The sequence below is a fragment of the Puma concolor genome, chromosome D1 (genome assembly GCF_028749965.1).
Source record: "Puma concolor isolate L17-30 chromosome D1, mPumCon1.1.hap2, whole genome shotgun sequence".
NCBI classification, from domain to species: Eukaryota; Metazoa; Chordata; class Mammalia; order Carnivora; family Felidae; genus Puma; species Puma concolor.
The window spans coordinates 53,104,585-53,124,535 of record NC_141676.1 but is presented as its reverse complement, the minus strand read 5'-3'; the positions used below and the strand labels follow the sequence as shown (position 1 = coordinate 53,124,535).

Below are 19,951 nucleotides of genomic sequence, written 5' to 3'. Positions count from 1 at the left end.
AAATATTTCTCAGATACTTATGATGTGACAAGGATTGTGTTAATTGCTACATATATGGTTTATTTCACTTAATCCTCTCAACAACCCCATGAGATATTATTTACTATCCCCATTTTACAGATGAAATATATTTCACATATTCATACAGCTAGAAAGCAATAGGGGCAATGCTTTAATCCTGACAGGACTCCAAATATTATCCACATAGCTATTTAGTGGTACAATCAATATTGGTAACAATCATTAACTTCTTGAGGAACAGGACAGAGAGGAATTTGAGAAATTCCCCCAGGGTTTCTAGCTCAATGTAGTTGCTGGAATCATCATAATCTAGTTCCTAAGAAAAGGAATGGAACGGGAAGAAAAGCTAGCCTGAATGATATAGTTCTACATTCTGGAGGAGATATCCAGTTAATACGTAGATTTACACATCTAATACCCCAAAAAAGAGTTCTAGGATGGAGAAAGAGATGTTGTACTCATTTGCGTCAGTGGTGGTTGAAGAAATGAGTGTATATGACCTTTTCTGAGAAAGCATGAAAGAATGAAGGTCAAGACTGTGAACTACTCCAACTTTGCTAACCTGTCCAGGAACAATGTGCTATAATTACTAATAATGAGAAGGGTAGGAGCCAGGTTAGAAAAGAAAATCAAGAGTGACCTGTTTCCTCCTACTCTAGTCTATTCCCTGATCTCTGTGTTACAGCAAACATGCAAGAAGTAAGAAACTCTGCAATCTGCAGCTTGTTTACTTCCCTGACACCAAAGTGACTTTGTGAGGAACTGGTTTACTCATCCCTGGTGTGTGGACTAATTTAGCTGATCACTTAAGTGCATAAGAGAAATGCTGTTCTAACATCAGGAGGTAATTGGGTAGTTGTGCTCCCATTCATTTTTCAAACATTTCTTGTGTCCCAGGCATTTTATAATGCACTGAGAGTACAAATATGAATGACACATACTCTTCTGATTTCAAGGAATTTTACAATCAATTAGGGGTACAAACAAATAAACAACCTGTTACAATTCGCTGCATACATTTTGAGATTTGTACAAGATGCAATCAGTGTACAAAGATAGGAACCTTGGACTGCCTGGAAAAGTCAGGAAAGAGTTTTCAGGGAAAGTAGTTCTTGATCTGAAATTTGAAGAATGAGCAGTTTTCCAGATGGCTGAAGGACACGTATGACTGTTTTTCAAAAACAACTGCCATTATAAAAGTGAGTGAAGAGCTACTTGAGTTTGTACAAAGAATCAACGCACATTTGGAGATAAAAAAAAAGAAACTGTAATCTCTTCAGATGTTAAATATAAAACTATTTTTATCCATGTACTCATAACTCACTTCATGTTATGTTCAGTTCTCTGTGTTTCTGGAGTACGTCTGGTCTACTGAAGATACCAAATGTTCACATCAGAAGCATGTATGCTTAGTTATTATTCCTGGGTTGTGGAAGAGGGGTGTGAGAAGAGAAGAAGATAAAGAATACAAAGAAACAGGAGAAGAAGGCAAAGATGAAGAACCAGAAGAGGAAAAAAGAAAAGTTGGAGGAGGACCACAAAGAAGGTCCACGAAGAAAAAGAGGAAGAGAAGTAAAAGCCCTCTTAGTCCAGGAAATCTCTGTATTTCATACTTAATTTCCTTGATAAAGCTTGGAGGGCAGATTCCTGAGGAGCCATTAGCCCGGAGGGGAAGCACAGCACCAAGTCCTGATGTCAAAGAACCGGTGGGCTACACCCTCCCGGATCTGCTTAGTCTTCACACCATAGACAATGGGATTGAGCATTGGTGGCACCACCACATAAAGATTGGCCAGCAGAATATGGACATGTCGAGGAATGTTATGTCCAAAGCGGTGGGTCAATAATGTAAAGAAGGATGGAACATAAAACATGAGGATGACACAGAGGTGGGAACCACAAGTGCTAAGGGCCTTGTGCCGGGCATCCTGGGAGGGCAAATGAAACACGGCTCGGAGGATCAGTGAGTAAGACACAGCAATTAGGATCACATCCACGATGACCATGACAATGGGCACTGAGAAGCCATACCAGATGTTAATGGTGATGTCAGCGCAGGCCAAGCGGGCCACTCCAATATGCTCACAATAGGAATGGGGGACAATGTTGGTCCGGCAGAAGGGCAGCCGCTTCAATAAGAAGATCACTGGGAAGATGATGCAGAAGCTTCTGGTGACAATGGCCAGACCAATCCTTCCCACAACACGCCATGTTAGCACGGCTGTATAATGCAGGGGGACACAGATGGCCACAAAGCGGTCAAAGGCCATGGCTAACAGGATGGCTGACTCCCCCACAAACATCACATGGACAAAGAAAACTTGGGTGACACAGGCATCAAAGGCAATGTCATGGGCATGGAGCCAAAAGATGGCTAGAGCCTTGGGTACGGTAGTGGTGGACAGCAGGATGTCTGTGATGGCCAGCATGGAGAGAAAGAAGTACATGGGCTCATGAAGATTACGTTCTGTGATGATGACCATTATCAGGATGCTGTTCCCTACGATGGCAGTGATATACATGAGGCAGAGGGGTATTGACAGCCAAATGTGGTAAGCCTCCCATCCAGGGATGCCCAGTAGGACAAAAACTGCAGGGTGAAAGATGGTAAAGTTGGTGTGAGTCATGATGCACTTTAGAGTCCTCTCTATAATGACTCAGAAGCTGATGAGTCTGCTGAAAGTGACAGGAACAGAAAGGATCTCTGAGTGTGTATGGAGATCATACAAGAGAGCATCAAGTTCTAAACCATGGGACTCTCCACAGGCAAGTTCTCCCAGAGAATGCTCACTTGAGTGTAGGAATGACTTCTGACCCTTGATGCCTCATTAGCATGTAGACCTTCTGTGTCAATCATGCTTCTGGAACCAATAGAGACAGGCTCCTGGGTGGCTCAGTCAATTAAGCGTCTGACTCTTGGTTTCAGCTCAGGTCATGATCTCATGGTTCGTGAGTTCAAACCCTGTATCGGGATCTGCACTGACAGTGCAGAGCCTACTTGGGATTCTTGGGTTACTCTGTCTCTCTGCCTTTTTCTCTCTGTCTCTGTCTCTGTCTCTCTGTCTCTCTCAAAATAAATAAATATTAAAAAAAAAAAAAAAAACAATAGAGGCTTCACCCTGCCTCCGTCACCCTACTCCCAAAATTTGGCCCCACCATACCTTTCTGACCTCATTCTACCATTTCCATACAAGTGGCATTTGTGCCCTTACCTGTGTTATACTTTTTCCTGTCCCCCAAGATTTTGCTCCTTCTCTATTTACCTGAATTTCCCTTCCCTTCCACTTCTACTTACTCAAATTTTAACCTTAAAATACTTCCTTAAAATTCACCACGTTGTAATAGCCTATGTTCATAACAATGTATCTTCTTCCTGAAGATCTACTAGCTAAGCTATATTCTAATTTGATTATATTTAATCATATTAAATTTATCTGGCTATTATTCTGAACATTTCACATGAGACTGGCCTAATATCTTGGCACTTGTGGCTTCCTACGCATGAAAATGGAGCACCAAATGGATATCCAGAAGAAGCTTAAGGTATGTATTTCTCCACACTGACTCAAATTAAAATCTTCCCTAAAGGCAGCAAGGAATGGAGCAACCAAAGAAATTAAGAGGGGCCATATTCATCACCTGCTCCTTGTGACTTCTCATACTCCTCCCCAAATGGTTTCATAAAGGTGTCTCTAGGCTAGATCTCCCTATCCTTAAGAGCCCCCCAGGAACTACTCTGAGTACAGGGAACCAATACACTCCCCTGTCGCTCCATTAAGATAGCCCTCCTCCTACCCCACTTGTGTTCACCCTCAAAAAGATCCAGGTTTCCATTCTATAAGAAGGGGTAAGCATAAAGTCTTTCTTGCCTTAGCTTTTCCCACTACTCAGGTAAGATTTGTTTCCTTCTGAAGCTCTAGACCATCTGCAACTATTAGGACTAGAGAAAAGATGATTAAAACTCTGGAAGGGAATATGGAGAAAAGGGACCATAAGAGAGAATAAGGAGAGAATAAGAAGTATAAAGTTACCAAATAAATACTAGCTGGATCTACTGATAATGGTTCAGAGCGTCCCAGGGAGGAAGGCATCGAAAGGAATGAAAGCCCCAATTTATGAGGCTATCCCCCTGCCCCTATGCAGATGCGCTTGTTCAGTGCATGAAGGACTGTGGGAAGGAATCAATGGGACTATATAGGTGGGGACAGAAATGGGAACAGGGCCAGATTCAGGGAAGTGTGGTCCCCAGGTGAGCTAATAACATGACATATTTCAAGCCAGTATATTTTAAATATTCATTCAACTTCTATTTAGATGAGAGGCTGAGCTTTGCTGGGATAAGTACAGAGAAGAAGAGCCACTGGTAGCATTGTTCTGCCTCTATTCTAAAGCATTGGCACCAAATTTATGTAAACAAAAGTGTCACCAGAAAACAGATTCATTTTCTTTAGAAGAAAATTCACTGAAAATTTTCCTCACTTCTCTTAACCCCATTAGTTATTAATGCATCCCTTCTTAATAAAAAAAAATACTTGATATAAGTCCTCATAAAAAAAAAAACTCCAGCTCTCTGCTATAATTCTAATGATGTTTAAAAATTCCAATAGTGAGCCAGCAAAGGCAAGGCAGGGAGAAAGGCATTGAGGCATGGATGGCTGTTATTGAGGTTGCAGAAAGAAGGTTACTATCCGTGTGATGAAGGATTTTCATTTCATTCAATGGCTTCTGAGGGCCCCATCTCAACCCTGCTGAGTATTCTCAGCAGGAGGGTTCCAGGCTCATTTAGGAAGGATAAGAAGAGAAGAAAGTCACAGGCACAAAGAGGGACATCCAAAGTCTCACAGAAAGTACCTCCCAGGACCCTAAGAGAATATCTAGATGAGAGAGAAGATCCAGAATGGTGGAGAAGGCACAAGGAGCCATACTAAGTGGGAGGGAAGAGGTGCATTATGTGAGGGCACTAAGTTCTGGAGCCAGACTTCCCGGGTTAGTTTCCCAGTTCTTCTCTGACTTGCTGCATGACCTTGGGCAAGTTGCTTTATTCCTGCACACCTTTTTTCATTTGTAACATGTGAGTAGCAATGAACTGCATGAGGTAATTAGGAGGATTAAATCAGTTAATTCAGATAAAGTGCTCCAAAGACTAGGTTATTATTCTTGTTATTATTATTTATAAGCCTCTCTGACCATTGTCCCATTGTTTTCCTCAATAGGCAAAACACCTTAATGAATATTCAGCAACATTAAAGTCTTACTCTTCATCCAAATATGACCAAAGGAAATTCCTTTCCCAAGATAAAGAAGAGTACAAAGGGATGAGAAAAGTTCCCAGAGAGAGAAAAACAGCCTGAGAATAGATCTCTCAGATGGACCTGGTGTCTCAGAACCAAGACCAGGCTGGGTGATGCACCAGGCAGGTCCACCACTGATGAACTTAGCTTGGGTCACAACTAACTACCTGGCAGGCTTCTCTGGCAAGCTTTGAAAAACACCCATCTGTCAGCAGAAACAGAGACTGTCTCCATCATTTATAGAATCCCAGGATGGAATGATGGGCGTCAGAGCTTCAGCTCTAGAATCAAGGAGAGCCAGGAGAGAGCATCAGGGGAAAGACTTAGTCCAGACTAAGGAGAAATGGAGCCACTTCTTTCCACAGCCCCCTGAGCAGACTTTACTGTCTCTTTTTCCTCCTAGTGTCTTCTTTTCTTCCTGCAAGTACGAACCAACTCTATTTTTTGGTTATTCCCATTTTCTCTTTAGGGAGTTATGTAAAAGCTTTTTATGTCTTCATGCAGTTTTAACATTGGAAGACTCTCCTAACATCAGAACAACATATTAAAATGCACTCACAAACCACATCCAGTATAACTGTTAGATAACCATATAGGAGTGAGTCAGTTACTTTTTGGCCTACTTGTATTATGTAGATATTTATTTAATGAGTAGTAATTTTATTTTGCCATTTTCTTTGTGCTTCAGATCTCAAGTGGTTTTCGCCATTCTTAGGTTCTTTTCTTATTCTTTTTAAGTTTATTTATTTTGGGAGGTGGGGGGGGAGAGAGAGAGAGAACAAGTGGGAGAGGAGCAGAGAGAGGGGGGGAGAGAGAGAGAATCCCAACAGGCTCCACACTATCAGTGCAGAGTCCAATGCAGGGCTCCAACTCACAAACCATGAGGTCGTGACCTGAGCCAAAATCAAGAGTCAGATGCTTAACCAACTGAGCCACCCAGGCACCCCATACCACTCTTAGGTTCTTCAAAAAGTACAGGCTCTAGACCCTGAAGCATGTCCCAAACAGATAAAACAGCCTTCCCCTCAACCCAGGTTAAAAGGGTGGCCTCTGTTTGCAGCAAAATGTATAGGAAAGATTAGTTATAAGATGTGTCACAAGAGATTCCTTTTGTACATAAGGTACAAAAATTTGTGAATGGTTTATTCTTTTAATAAATTGGAGAAAATGCAGATTTGTCTCTAATAACTTCACTCTTACATGCACTTAAAGCCAGCATGTAAAATGTTTTCATAATCTTAAGTCAGTGTTATCTATACTGTAGAGGTGCTGATATACCCTTAATTCACTGACATAGTGACTCATATTTTTTAATAAATAAATATCTCAAGAAAAATTTCCACCTACCCATTTGTTTCACTCCCTGTATTTTGAAGATTTTGTAAAAATCTGAGTAAGCATATGGTGGTGTATCATGTGTAAATATCATCCACCATATTTTTATGTTGTGATGGCAAAAACATGGAGAACCCAGCTCCAAGGCACACTCTCTTGTCCCAGTCTCTATACTTGTTCTGCAAAGTACGGGACGGAAGACAGAAAGGGGAGAACTTTTCTGGCTTAGACACACCTGCTAACCAGATTACCAAGAAAAGTTTCCTCAAGAGTCCTCCTCACTCTGGAACCGGGAGTTCACAGCATTAAGCACAGAGTGTGGCATATCATAGGTACTTAGGAAATAATTTGAACAAATGACCATGGAATTAGTAAGTTAATCTTTCACCAGTAGTTTTACCTGTTTCACCAAGGTGGTGATCAAAATCTGAGCCATTTTCATGAATAGCCCCCACTGATAAACCCTGCCTTGGTACAGCCTGATTCTGACTGTTCTATAAATTGCCCTCAAACATTTATCAGGAGTGCCTGACTGGCTCTGTCAGTAGAGCATGTGACTCTTGATCTCAAGCCCCACACTGGGTACGAAGGCTACTTAAAAAAAATTTTTTTTAAATCAAGAAGAGTCTTTTCCCCCACATTCTCCTGGCATTCTTCCCCATTCTGCATTCTCATGCCACCTCCTAGTCCCACTGACATTTCCCCCAGTGTCCATCCTTCCCACCCTGTGCTCTGCCATACTGCAATCTGTCATCCTTTGTCTCATTCTCACACCTCTACTTCCTCTCTCCCAGTTCTAGTCTCTGTTCTTCACAGATACTCCTAAACACACACACTCACACTCCTGCCAATCCCTCCCCCTGCCACCCTCGATGCTCTTAAACTCACCCACTATATCATAGTATCAGTTGAAGCACTGACAAAGTGATAGAACAGAGCTCAAAACGTTGCTTGTTCTGAGAGAAGAGGAATGAGAAGGAAAGGGAAAGCTGGAGCTTGATCATCTTGACATGAGGGGGTATCACTATTCCTGCTTGGTTCAGGGTGCTTATATTTAGACTGAGACACATGCTTCCTTCTTCTGGAGGCAGGTGTCAAGAGTCACCCCTGGGATTATTAAGCATGGGGTCAATGAACCAAAGGAGAAAAGAAAACTCTTCCCCTAATGCCAACAGGGAACACTAACTCTAGGGATAATTAGTAACTCCAGAAGAAAAAGTGCACAGAAAGTACTTGAAGACAGCATAAGAACAGACAGAAATACCAGCAATAAAATAGTAACACAATTAACAGCTAACATTTGATGTGCCCTCATTACATCCCTGTCACTGTGTTAGGGTTTGATATAAAGTATCTCATTTAATTCTTAGACCAACCCAATGAGATAAGGGCTATTATTATAACCATTTGGCAGATAAAAGGATAGAGGTTTACAGACACCAAGCAGCTGATAAGAAGAGAAGACAAAGTCCCCAAGTGAACTTGTCAAAGTGTTCAGATTCAGTCCAGAAACACTGATTAAGGGAGCTAAGAGGACTAATTCTGAAGAAACCAGCCCTACAGGATCAATCACTCAAGAAAAAAGAACAGAATAAATTAAATATTGATTAAAATGTTTACACCATTGGGGCACCTGGGTGTCTCAGTCAGTTAAGCCTCTGACTCTTTTTTTTTTTTTTTTTTAATTTTTTTTTTCAACGTTTATTTATTTTTGGGACAGAGAGAGACAGAGCATGAACGGGGGAGGGGCAGAGAGAGAGGAAGACACAGAATCGGAAACAGGCTCCAGGCTCTGAGCCATCAGCCCAGAGCCCGACGCGGGGCTCGAACTCACGGACCGCGAGATCGTGACCTGGCTGAAGTCGGACGCTTAACCGACTGCGCCACCCAGGCGCCCCTAGCCTCTGACTCTTGATATAAGGTCAGATTGTGATTTCCAGGTCATGAGATCGAGCCTCACCTTGGGCTACATGCTGAGCATGGAGCCTGCTTGGGATTCTCCTTCTCCCTCCCTCTCTCTCTGCCCCTCCCCCACTCATTCTCTTTCTCTCTCTCTCTCCCAATAAGTAAAAAAACTTTAAAACAATGTTTGCTCCATTAAAACCAAAATTTAGTTTGGTCACTTGATTAGAGTATTAAAGTACTCTAATATTACTGAGAGGAAAGTAATTCTTCCCAACTTATCTTGCAACTTTCAGGGCAAAAAGTTGCTAGGAGCCCCATAAGGAAAAAAGGAAATAACAACCCAATCAACAACCCAACTTTGAGGGATTTACCTAGGAGAAATAAATCTTAAATCCACAAAATCCTTGTACAGAAATGTTCATAGCAGTTTTAATCATAGTAGCCAAAAACTAGGAACAACCCAAATGCCCATCAATAGAAGAATGGAATAAACAAATTGTGATATATTTATACAATGGAATCCTATTCGGCAATTAAAATGAACTACTAAAACATGCATTAATACGAATCAAACTCAAGATCATTATGTTGAGTGAGAGAAGCCAGATACAAAGGCTACACACTATATGCTTCCATTTATAAGAGGTTCTACAGCAGACAACAACTAGTCTGTGGTAACATAAATCAGAAAGATTGCCTCTGGAGTGGGATGAAGAAGAGGGAGTTTCTTTGATGAAAATATTCTACATATGGAGAAGTGTGAGTTTCATGTGTATCTGTATTTGTCAAAAGAAGGATTTGGCGGGGGGAGCATCAGGAACAAAGAGCAATGATAGGAGCAGAAATATGCATAAATTCTTCTTTTCATAGTTTTTTATTTCACATTCAATGGTTAAAATAAAACTTATAATATTATCTGATACTTAAGATAATGATATTTAAAAGTAGAAAGAGCAAAGAGACATCTAAGTGGAACTGTGGTTTTCAAACTTTACTAAAAGTGGTAAAAAGTTGATACCAGTGGACTATGAGTCACATGTATACATGTGAATGGAACAACCGCAAAGAAAACCAGGCAAAACCATACAATCAAAAACCCACAAATATATCAAGAAGGAATCCTAAAAATGTTCAAATAACCCACAGAAAGGAAAGAAAACAGAAATAGAGAAATGAGACACAGAAGAAACAAAGAGAAAACAAATAATAAGATGGTAGGCTTAAGCTCTAACAAATGAACAATTACCTTAACTGTAAATGGTCTAAATATATCAATTAAAATACAGAGAATAGATTTAAAAAAAAAAAAAAAAAGAACTACATGCTGTTTACAAAAATTTCACTTCAAATTCAATGACGTAGGTAGGTTGAAAATAAAAGGATGGATAAATATATATCATGCAAGCATTCATCAGAAAAAAAAAATCAGGAGTGGCTATATTAACATCAGATAAAGTAGACTTCAAAGCAAAGAAAATTACTAGTAACAAAGAGATACATTACATAATGATAAAAGGATCAATTTACCAGGAAGATACAATGATCCTAAGTATATACACACCAAACAACAGAGCCTCAAAAGACATGAAGCAAAAACAGAAAGAACTGAAAGGAGAAACAGAAAACACTCAATTATAATTTGCAACTTCAATAGCCTCCCCAGTGTTGAAGTTCTATCTGGGCAACTATTAGAACTACTAGACAGAATGTCAACAAGGATATAGGAAACTGACCAACACAATCAGTCAACATGATCTGGTCGAAGTATATAGAACATCCACCCAACAACAATAGAACACATTTTTTTTTTCAAGTACCCTTCGACATTTACCAAGATAGACCTTATCCTCAGCCATAAAACAAACCTCAGGAAAATTTTTCATGTCAGATGTCTAGTATATATCATTTCCAATGTGTACATAATTGTACATATAGAGTTAGGACAAATGCTTGAAAAAAACCAAAATGTATAGTTCAGTCTTTTTTTAATATAGCTGGCATATATTAGAAACATGGGAACATGTACACGAAAATATTAACAATGAGTAAGTTCCTTAAAAGGTGATATTAGGAGTGTTGTTTATTTATTTTTTGCTTATTCCTACATTCTAATTTTTCTATAAGAGTACAAGAGTTGTATTATAAAAATTTTGAAGTTTATGTTTTGGAAACATATGTATATTCAACTGAACTTTATTGTTAATCCACGCTATTCTTCTTAAAGTTCTCTTTAATGTGTGTGGTGAGGCATTTAAGTCAAGGGATGTGTGATATCATAGTAATATTGACTACTGACTTGTTCTCATTATTTGAGTTGCTTCCATTTATAAAACAATGCTATTGAAATGGGTGATTTTCCTACTTAATATTGTTATTTATTGTAAAAACTAGAAAATGTTCCCTGGGTCGCAAACATGAAAAATATTAAGGATAATAGTTTAAAAATATACTAAATTTTGGAGGACTTGATTTTATTTTTTAAGGAAAATGGAATTTGCAGGGCCATTAATATTTTCTTTTAATTAAACACCACATAACAGCAACATTATCATTTATTTAAATGCCAAAAGGAAGCATTCTTACATCATTGGAATTTATTGGTTTACATAAGAAAATTGGTGGAGATAAAACACTATAAATTAGTAATGATGGTGTTTTCTTTTGTTACAATTAGAGTGGCTCTATTTTCACCTTATTAAATTTTTCTATATTTCTAAGCATTCCCTAAAAAACTTAAAATACACAGCTCTAAAATAATGTGTAAAAATTATTTTAAAAGTGTGCTATTAAATTTTATATGTCAATGTGACTTGCCTAAACGATACCCAGATAGCTGGTAAAACATTACTTCTGGTATGTCTGTGAGGGCAAACCTGGAAGACATTAAAATTTAAATCAATAGGCCAAATAAAAGAGCCTGCCCCCAGCAATGCATGTGGGTATTATCCAATCCAGATAAAGGCTCGATTAGAACAAAAAGGCAGAGGAAGGGTGAATTCACTCTCCCCACTTGAGCTGAGACATCAATCTTCTCCTGCCCTCAGACATCAGTGCTCCAGGTTCATAGGCTTCTGGGCTCAGATCAGGACTTACACCATCAGCCACCCAATTCTCAAGCTTTTGGACTCAGACTAAATTATACCACTGGCTTTCCTGATTCTTCAGCTTGAAGATGGCAGATCATAGAACTTCTCAGCATCTATTGCCATGTGAGTCTATTCCAATAATAAATCTTCTCTTATAGACAGATGATGATGATGATAGATGATAGAAAGAAAGAAAGAAAGAAAGAAAGAAAGAAAGAAAGAAAGAAAAAGAAAAAAAGAAACAAAGAAAAATAGGTGATGGATGGATGGATGGATAGATAGGTAGGTAGATAACAGATAGGAAGAGAGACAGAGAAAGAGATATATCCTATTGTTTCCTTTTCTCTGGAGAACCCTGATTAATATATGATTCATTTTTTTCACTCGTTCAATCAAATAATTAAAACACACACATACACACTTGAACTGCTAGCATGGATTGAGTATGGGTGTTGGTCACAGAATTTAGATAATATGTAGTCCTTGCTCTGGAATATCTTACAATATTGGAAGACTATAATTTACAAGCAAAAATGATAACAATCTGGTAAATCTTTAATGAAGATGTACACAAAACTCTGTGGTAAAACAGGGCAGGAAACACCCATTACTTCCCATAGAGTTAGAGAACAACATATCACAAGAAGAGATATTTGAACTGAGTAGCCAAGTGTTTGAAAGGAAAATAGGAGTTCAAGACAAATGTAAGACAAAGGAAGAAAAATATGTAAAAGAGTCATTAAAGAATATGACATACTCCCTGAATAAGTAGTTATTCTTCGTGACCAGGGAATATTGTAAGCTTGAGTAGAGGTAGAAAAAACAAAGCCAAATTAAATTGGACAAATTGGGGCTAAATATCAGTCAAATTAAAAGAACTGAAATCACATATATTATGTTCTCTGACCATAATGGGATCAAACTGAAAGGCAGTAACAGAACAGAAACATCTCTAATTACCTGAAATTAAACAACGCACTTCTAAGTAAACTATGGGTCGAATAGGAAGTCATCAAAGTAATTCTTTAAAAACACAGAACTGAATGGAAATGAAAATATAAAATATCAAAATGTGTGGGATATTACTAAATCAGTGCTGAGAGGGATTTTTTTGCATTTTTATTTGGATACAATTGACATATGTCCAATCTCTTAGCAATGTTCAAATGTATAATACAGTACTGTAAACTATAATCACTATACTGTACATTATACCCCCAAGACATTTATTTTAGAACTGGAAGTTTGTACATTTTAACCACCTTCACCCATTTCACCCTTCCCCTATTCTCCACCTCTGGCAACTACCAATCTGTTCTCTGTATCTATGAGCTCAGTTTTGTTGTTTTGTTTTGTTTTTTCAGATTCCACATACCAGTGAGATCATAAGGTATTTGTCTTTCTCTGACTTATTTCACTTAGTATAATGCGCTCAAGGTCCATCCATGTTGTCACAAATGGCAAGATTTCCTTCTTTCTTACACTGAATATTATTCCATTGTATGTATTTATATCACATTTTTAATCCATGCATCCATCAATGGATGAGAGGGACTTCTATAGCATCAAATGCCTACATTAAAAAAAAAAAAAAAAAAGGAAGGCTCTCAAATCAAGAATCTAGTTTCTATCTCAAGAAACTAGAAGAAGAAAAGGAAAATAAACCCAAAGCAAACAGAATGAAGGAAATAACAAAGTTTAGAGCATAAATTAATTAATTGGAAAATGAGAAAAATAAATGAAATAAAAAGCTGGTTCCTTAAAAACAACAGAATTAATGAACCTCTAGCAAAACTGGCAAAGATAAAAACTGAAGATAAAATCACCAGTATCAGGAATGAAATGGAGAATATATCACTATAAATTCTGTTATTACTTACAAATAATAAGGAAATATTCTGAACAACTGTACACAAATTTGACTATTTAGGAGAAACTAACCAATGCCTAACTCTTTTCAATATTGAATTTTTAATTAAAAATCTTCTGAAAAAATTTCCAGGCCCAGATGGTTGCACTGCAAAATTCTACCAACTTTAAAGAAGAATTAACACCAAACTTAACACAATCTTTTCCAGAAAATAAAGGAGAAGATACTTCCCAACTCATTTCATAAAGCAAGCTTTACCCTGAATCAAAAACAGATGAAGACAGTAGAAAAAAAAAAAAAAGTACAGATCAGTATCTCTTAAAATTCCCCAACAAAATATTAGCAAATCAAATCCAGCAATATATTTTTAAAATTACACATACCACAATCAAGTGATGTTTTTTTCCCCCCAGGATACAAGGCTGGTTCAACATTCAACAATTATGCAGTGTAATTCAGCAAGTTAACAGACTAAAGAAGAAAAATCAAATAATCATATCAAGTGAAATAGGAAAAAGCATTTTATAAAACTCAATACTCATTCATAATAAAAGCTCTTAGCAACTCAGGAATAGAGGAGAACATCCTCAACATGATGAAGAATATGTACAAAAAATTGACAACTAACATCTTATCAATGCTAGAAGACTGAATATTTTCCCTGTAGGTCAGGAATGTGGCAAAGATATCCACTCTCACCAATTTTATTCATGTGATACTCGAAATAAGACCAAAATAATAATAATAACAACAACAACAGCAGCAGCAGCAACAACACAACTGTCCCTGTTTGCAGATAGCATTATTATATACATATAAAATACCAAAGAATCTACAAAAATATATATATTCCTAGAATGAGTAAGTGAATTCAACAAAATTTTAAAACACAAAATCAACACACAAAAATCAATCACATTTCTACATGCTAACAAAAAAACATGTGAAAACCAAAAAGCAAAGATACAATACCGTTATTGGGACCTCTTCAAGATAAAAAACTTCTGCACAACTAAGGAAACAATCAGCAAAACTAAAAGGCAACCAACAGAATGGGAGAAGATATATGCAAATGACATGTCAGATAAAGGGTTGGTATCCAAAATCTATAAAGAACTTACCAAACCAGCACCCAAAAAACAATCCGGTGAAGAAACGGGCAAAAGACATGAATAGACAATTTTACAAAGAAGACATCCAGATGGCTAATAGATACATGAAAAAATGCTCAACATCACTCATCATCAGGGAAATACAAATCAAAACCACAATGAGATACCACCTCACATCTGTCAGAATGGCTAATATTAACAACTCAGGGAATGACAGATGTTGACGAGGATGCAGAGAAAGAGGAACCCTTTTGCACTGCTGGGAATGCTAGCTGGTGCAGCCACTCTGGAAAACAGTATGGAGGTTCCTCAAAAAATTAAAAATAGAACGACCCTACGACCCACAAATGCACTAGTAGGTATTTATCCAAAGGATACAAGTGTGCTGCCTTGAAGGGGCACATGCACCCCAATGTTTATAGCAGTGCTATCAACAACAACCAAAGTATGGAAAGAGCCCAAATGTCCATCGATGGATGAATGGATAAAGAAGATGTGCCATACATATATATATATATACATATACACACACAAACACACACAAACATTGGAGTATTACTCAGCAATCAAAAAGAATAGAATCTTGCCATTTGCAACTATGTAGATGGAACTAGAGAATATTATGCTAAGCAAAATTAAAGAAAGACAAATATCATATGACTTCACTCAAATGAGGACTTTACAATACAAAACAGATTAACATAAGGGAAGGGAAGCAAAAATAATATAAACACAGGAAGGGGGACAAAACATAAGACACTGTTAAATATAGAGAACAAACTGAGGGTCGCTGGAGGGAGTGTGGGTGGGGGGATGGGCTAAATGGGTGAGTGACATTAAGGAGGACACTTGTTGGGATGAGCACTGGGTGTTATATGTAGGGGATAAATCACTGGATTCTACTCCTGAAATCATTATTGCACTATATGCTAACTAACTTGGATGTAAATTTTAAAAAATAATAATTTTTTTAAAAAGATACAATACCATTTAGTGATGACAGCAAGATGGTGAAAAAATAGATTTAAACCCTCAAACCCCCACAGAAACACCAATTTTAACAGTCACCCATAGACAAAAATACCTTTGTGGAAGCCCAGGAATCCAACCGAAAGTTTCCAGCACTCTGAGGGGAAAAAAGAAAAAGAAAAGAATTAGAATAAAGACATTATATAGGATTAGAAGAATGGTTTCACTTTGATTACATCACTCCTTCCCCAAAACAGTACAACTCAGTGCCAAGAGAGACCCCCCTCAGTTCGCAATCTCTCCCACAAAAACAGAAAAGAGTGAAGTCAGCACACAGTTTCCCCAGCCTTGTAGGACACTACGCAAGAGGAACACTTCTGTCTTACCCCACTTCCAGAACACTAAGGGGACCAGCCTGGATGAATAGTCTGGAGATAGGTACAAGCAGGGAAAAGGGAGAAGGGCTCTTGACCACCAACACAAGGATCTCAACCAAAATTCCTCCTAACTGGCTTACAGTCTCCACCAAGAGCCCATCCACAAACCCTGAAGGACACTTCACCTATGGACACCCCCAAGTAGCCAGTGTGTGCCCCAGCATTTCGTGATTCCTCCCCATAGCCAGCACACTGCACTCCTCTGCAGATGGTGTGTGTGTGTCCACACACAGCACACAGATATCAGCAGTCAACTAGACTCTCCTGGTATGGAGAAGGTGCACAACACTTCAGGGTACCACCCTAATGAAAATAGTGCAAGGCTCTCAGAACCTGCCTGGCTTGGTGGGATCAAGAGAAGACACACAATCCTAAGAATTTCTCCTCAAGAGGGAACAAGAAAAATGGAGCAGCCTTATTAGAAAAGGTCTTAGAGACCTTTAGAATCTCTGCACCAGGATGACTGGTGAAGATCTTTCTCTCCTGAAGCCAGTCAGCAAAGACTGGAGGAGATGATTCCTTCAAATGTTAACATAGCAACTCAAGGCTTAGGACAAATTGAATGAAAACACAACGTAGCAAAACTTATAGGATGCAGCAAAAAAAAAAAAAAAAATCTCAACCTGAATTTATACCTCAAAGAACTAGAAAAACAACTAAGGCCAAAGTCACCAGAAATAATAAAGACTAGAGCAAAAATTAATGAAATAAAGACCAGAAAAACTACAGAAAAGATCAACAAAACTAAGAGTTTATTTTGTGTAAAGATAAACAAAACTGACAAACCCTTAGGTACATTCAGAAAAAAAGAGAAGAGACTCAACAATAAAATCAGAAATGGAAGAGGAGCCTACAAAATAAGAAAGAAAAAAAACCCCACAGAATCTATTACCACTGATACCACAGAAATACAAAGGATGATTAATAGTTATATGCCATCAAGTTGGATAACCTACAAAAAATGGATAGATTCCTAGAAACATGCAACCTACCAAGACTGAATCATGAAGAAATCGAAAATTTGAACAGACCAATAATGAGTAAGGAGGTTGAATCAGTAACCAAAACTCCCAACAAAGAAAAGACCAGGATCAGATAACTTCACTGGTGAATTCTACCAAACATTTATAGAAGAATAAATTCCAATCTTTCTCAAACTCTTCGAAAAAACTGAAGAGAAGGGAACACTTCCAAACTCATTTACAAGCTCAACATTACCCTGATAGCAAAATCACACAAGGACATTACAAGAAAAAAAGAAGTATAGGCCAATATCCCTGATATAGATACCAAAACTGCTCAACAAAATACTAGCAAACCAAATACAACAGCACATTAAAAAATCATACAACATGATGAAGTGGCATCAATCCCTTAGGATGCAAGGATGCTTCAACATATCAAATCAATAAATATGAGACACCACATGAACAGAATGAAAGATAAAAATCATGATCATCTCAATAGATGTGGAAAAGCATTTGACAAAACAACATCCATTTATGGTTAAAAAAAACCTCTCAATAAACTATACACAGAAGGAATGTATCTCAGGGCACCTAGGTGACTCAGTTGGTTAATCATCCAACTTCAGCTCAGGTCATGATCTCATGGTTCATGAGTTCAAGCCCCATGTCAGGCTCTGTGATGATAGCTCAGAGCCTGGAGCCTGCTTCAGATTCTGTGTCTTCCTTTCTCTCTCTACCACTTGCTGCTCACACTGTCTCTCTCTTTCTCAAAAATAAATAAGCATTAAAAAAAATTTTAAAGAAGGAATGTATCTCAACATAATAAAGGCCATATATGTTAGGCACAGCTAACATCATACTCAGGAGTGAAAAGCTGAAAGCTTTTCCTTTAAGATCAGAAGAAAGACAAGGTGCCTCCTCTGACCACTTCTGATCAACATAGTACTGGAAATCCTTGCTAGAACAATCAGGCAAGAAAAAGAAATAAACATCATCTGAATCTGAATCAGAAAGGAAGAAGTAAAATGGTCTCTGTTGGCAGATAGCATGATATTATAGATAGGAAATTCTAAAAACTCCACCAAAAAAACCAATAAAAATAATAGATGGATTCAGTAAAGTTTCATGATACAGAATCAACACACAAAACTCAGTTGCATTTCTATATGCTAACAGTGAACTATCCAGAAAAGAAATCAAGAAAAAAATCCTATTTGCAGTTACATCAAAAAGAATTAACTACTTAGTAATAAATTTAAATAAGGAGGTAAAAAATCTATACACTAAAAACCATTAAACCTTGGTAAAAAATTGAAGAGAACACAAAGAAATGGAAAGATATCCCATTCATTGATTGGAAGAATTAATATTTTAAAATATCCATACTGCCCAAAGCAATCTACAGAGTCAATTCCATCCCAATCAAAATTCCTATGGCATTTTTTCACAGAAATAGAAAAAACAATTCTAAGTTCATATGAAACCATAAACAACTATAAATAGCCAAAGCAATCTTGAAAAAGAACAATGCTACAGCTATAGTAATCAAACAGTAGGGTACTGACATAAAAACAGATACACATACCAATGGGACAGAATAGAGACCCTAGAAAAAAACCCATACATATCAGTCAACTAATCTTCAAGATGCCAAGAAGCCAAATTGAGAAAAGAACTTCAATAATTGGTATTGAGAAAACTGGATATCCCGATGCAAAAGAATAAACTTGGACTCTTATCTTAAATAATACACAAAATCAACTCAGTGTGGATTAAAGATTTAAATGTAAGACTTAAAACCACAGGCTGGGAGCCAAGATGGTGGAACAGCATGGAAGTTTTTTGTATGTCTTGCATCCATGAAATACAGCCAGACCGACACTAAACCATCCTACACACCTAGAAAACTGACTGGAGGATTCACACAACAATCTGCACAGCCTGAAACACAGAATTCAGCAGGTATGCGGTGCAGAGAGGTGACTTTGGGAGCAAGAAGCCGTGGAGAGTAGGGAGCTGGTTTTGCAGGCAGAGAGAGGATGGAGACAGGGGAGGGGAGGAGAATATGGGAAAGGAACCCCCACCCCAAAAGCAGCTGGAGAGAACGTGGAACATTGGAAACAGCTACAGGGACTAAACTAAAAAGGGAAAAAGGAGAAAGGAGAGGGTTTAAATTCCATTAAGACTGTAAACAAGGGGAGAGCAAAGGCTGCAACTCCACAGCTTGATACCTGGTGGTGCTCTGGTGGGAAGGGCAAATCCCCAGGAACAGAGTGGGGGCTGGGAGGTTCTCAGACCACATAGGGAAAAGTGGTTCCACTGCTGGAAGGACTTTGGTGGACACTGTTGAAACCACCTGGTCCCAGCAGACCTCAGAAAATGGCCACATTCGCTGGTGCTGGCACAAGGTCGTTAAGGATGAATCCTAGTGCCAGATGTGTGTTCTGATTATCCATAATCCCTGAAACACTGCTGCTACACCATCTCACGAACTTTTTCTGGGGCAGGCTGGCACCTGGTCACAGCCTTGGGGCACCGGCAGCAGCAGGGTCCAGCAAGCGTTCCTGGGTGCTGCCGACATTCGGCCATTGCTCAGTGAGACCCTCCTGCAGAGGGGCAGAGTGGGTCAAATCTGCAGTCCTTCAGAAGTAATGGGCCAGGGAAAACAGCTGCATCTGAGACAAAACTTGGGAGAGAGGTACTGCCTAGGGCCTGGTCACAGAGAGTGAAAAAGCAGGGAGTGGATGAAAGCTGAAGACAGAGGACAGGTGCACAATAGCTGATCCGGGAAAACAGACTGGGTAGCTGGGTGGTGCCATTTTCACCTCTCCCCGGCATGCATATACACACCTACCAGCACTGCCAAAATCCACCCGACTAGACTAGCAGCGCCATCTAGTGGAGAGCAAAGCTGTTATACTGAGCCCTGCCCAACTGGGCCAACTTCAGTCTTCAAG

The 19,951-nt window shown here is 38.6% G+C and overlaps 2 protein-coding genes across 3 annotated transcripts in view; both read right to left on the bottom strand.

Annotated features, from left to right (window-relative positions):
* Positions 1–15,755, bottom strand: part of LOC147576692 (olfactory receptor 52L1) — a 455,531-nt gene extending 439,776 nt beyond the window's left edge. Inside the window, exon 1 of one of the 2 annotated variants that reach the window (XR_015241053.1) lies at positions 15,705–15,751. The gene's annotated coding sequence lies outside the window, so the exon portion shown is untranslated. Of the gene's footprint in view, positions 1–15,704 lie in introns of both variants that reach the window. The other variant, XM_086678141.1, reaches the window with a different exon arrangement.
* Positions 1,680–2,654, bottom strand: OR52B2 (olfactory receptor family 52 subfamily B member 2). The gene has a single exon (XM_025927984.2). The coding sequence runs from the start codon at positions 2,646–2,648 to the stop codon at positions 1,680–1,682; it is 969 nt and encodes a 322-aa protein (XP_025783769.1). The 5' UTR covers positions 2,649–2,654.
* Positions 15,756–19,951: the final 4,196 nt, after the last annotated feature.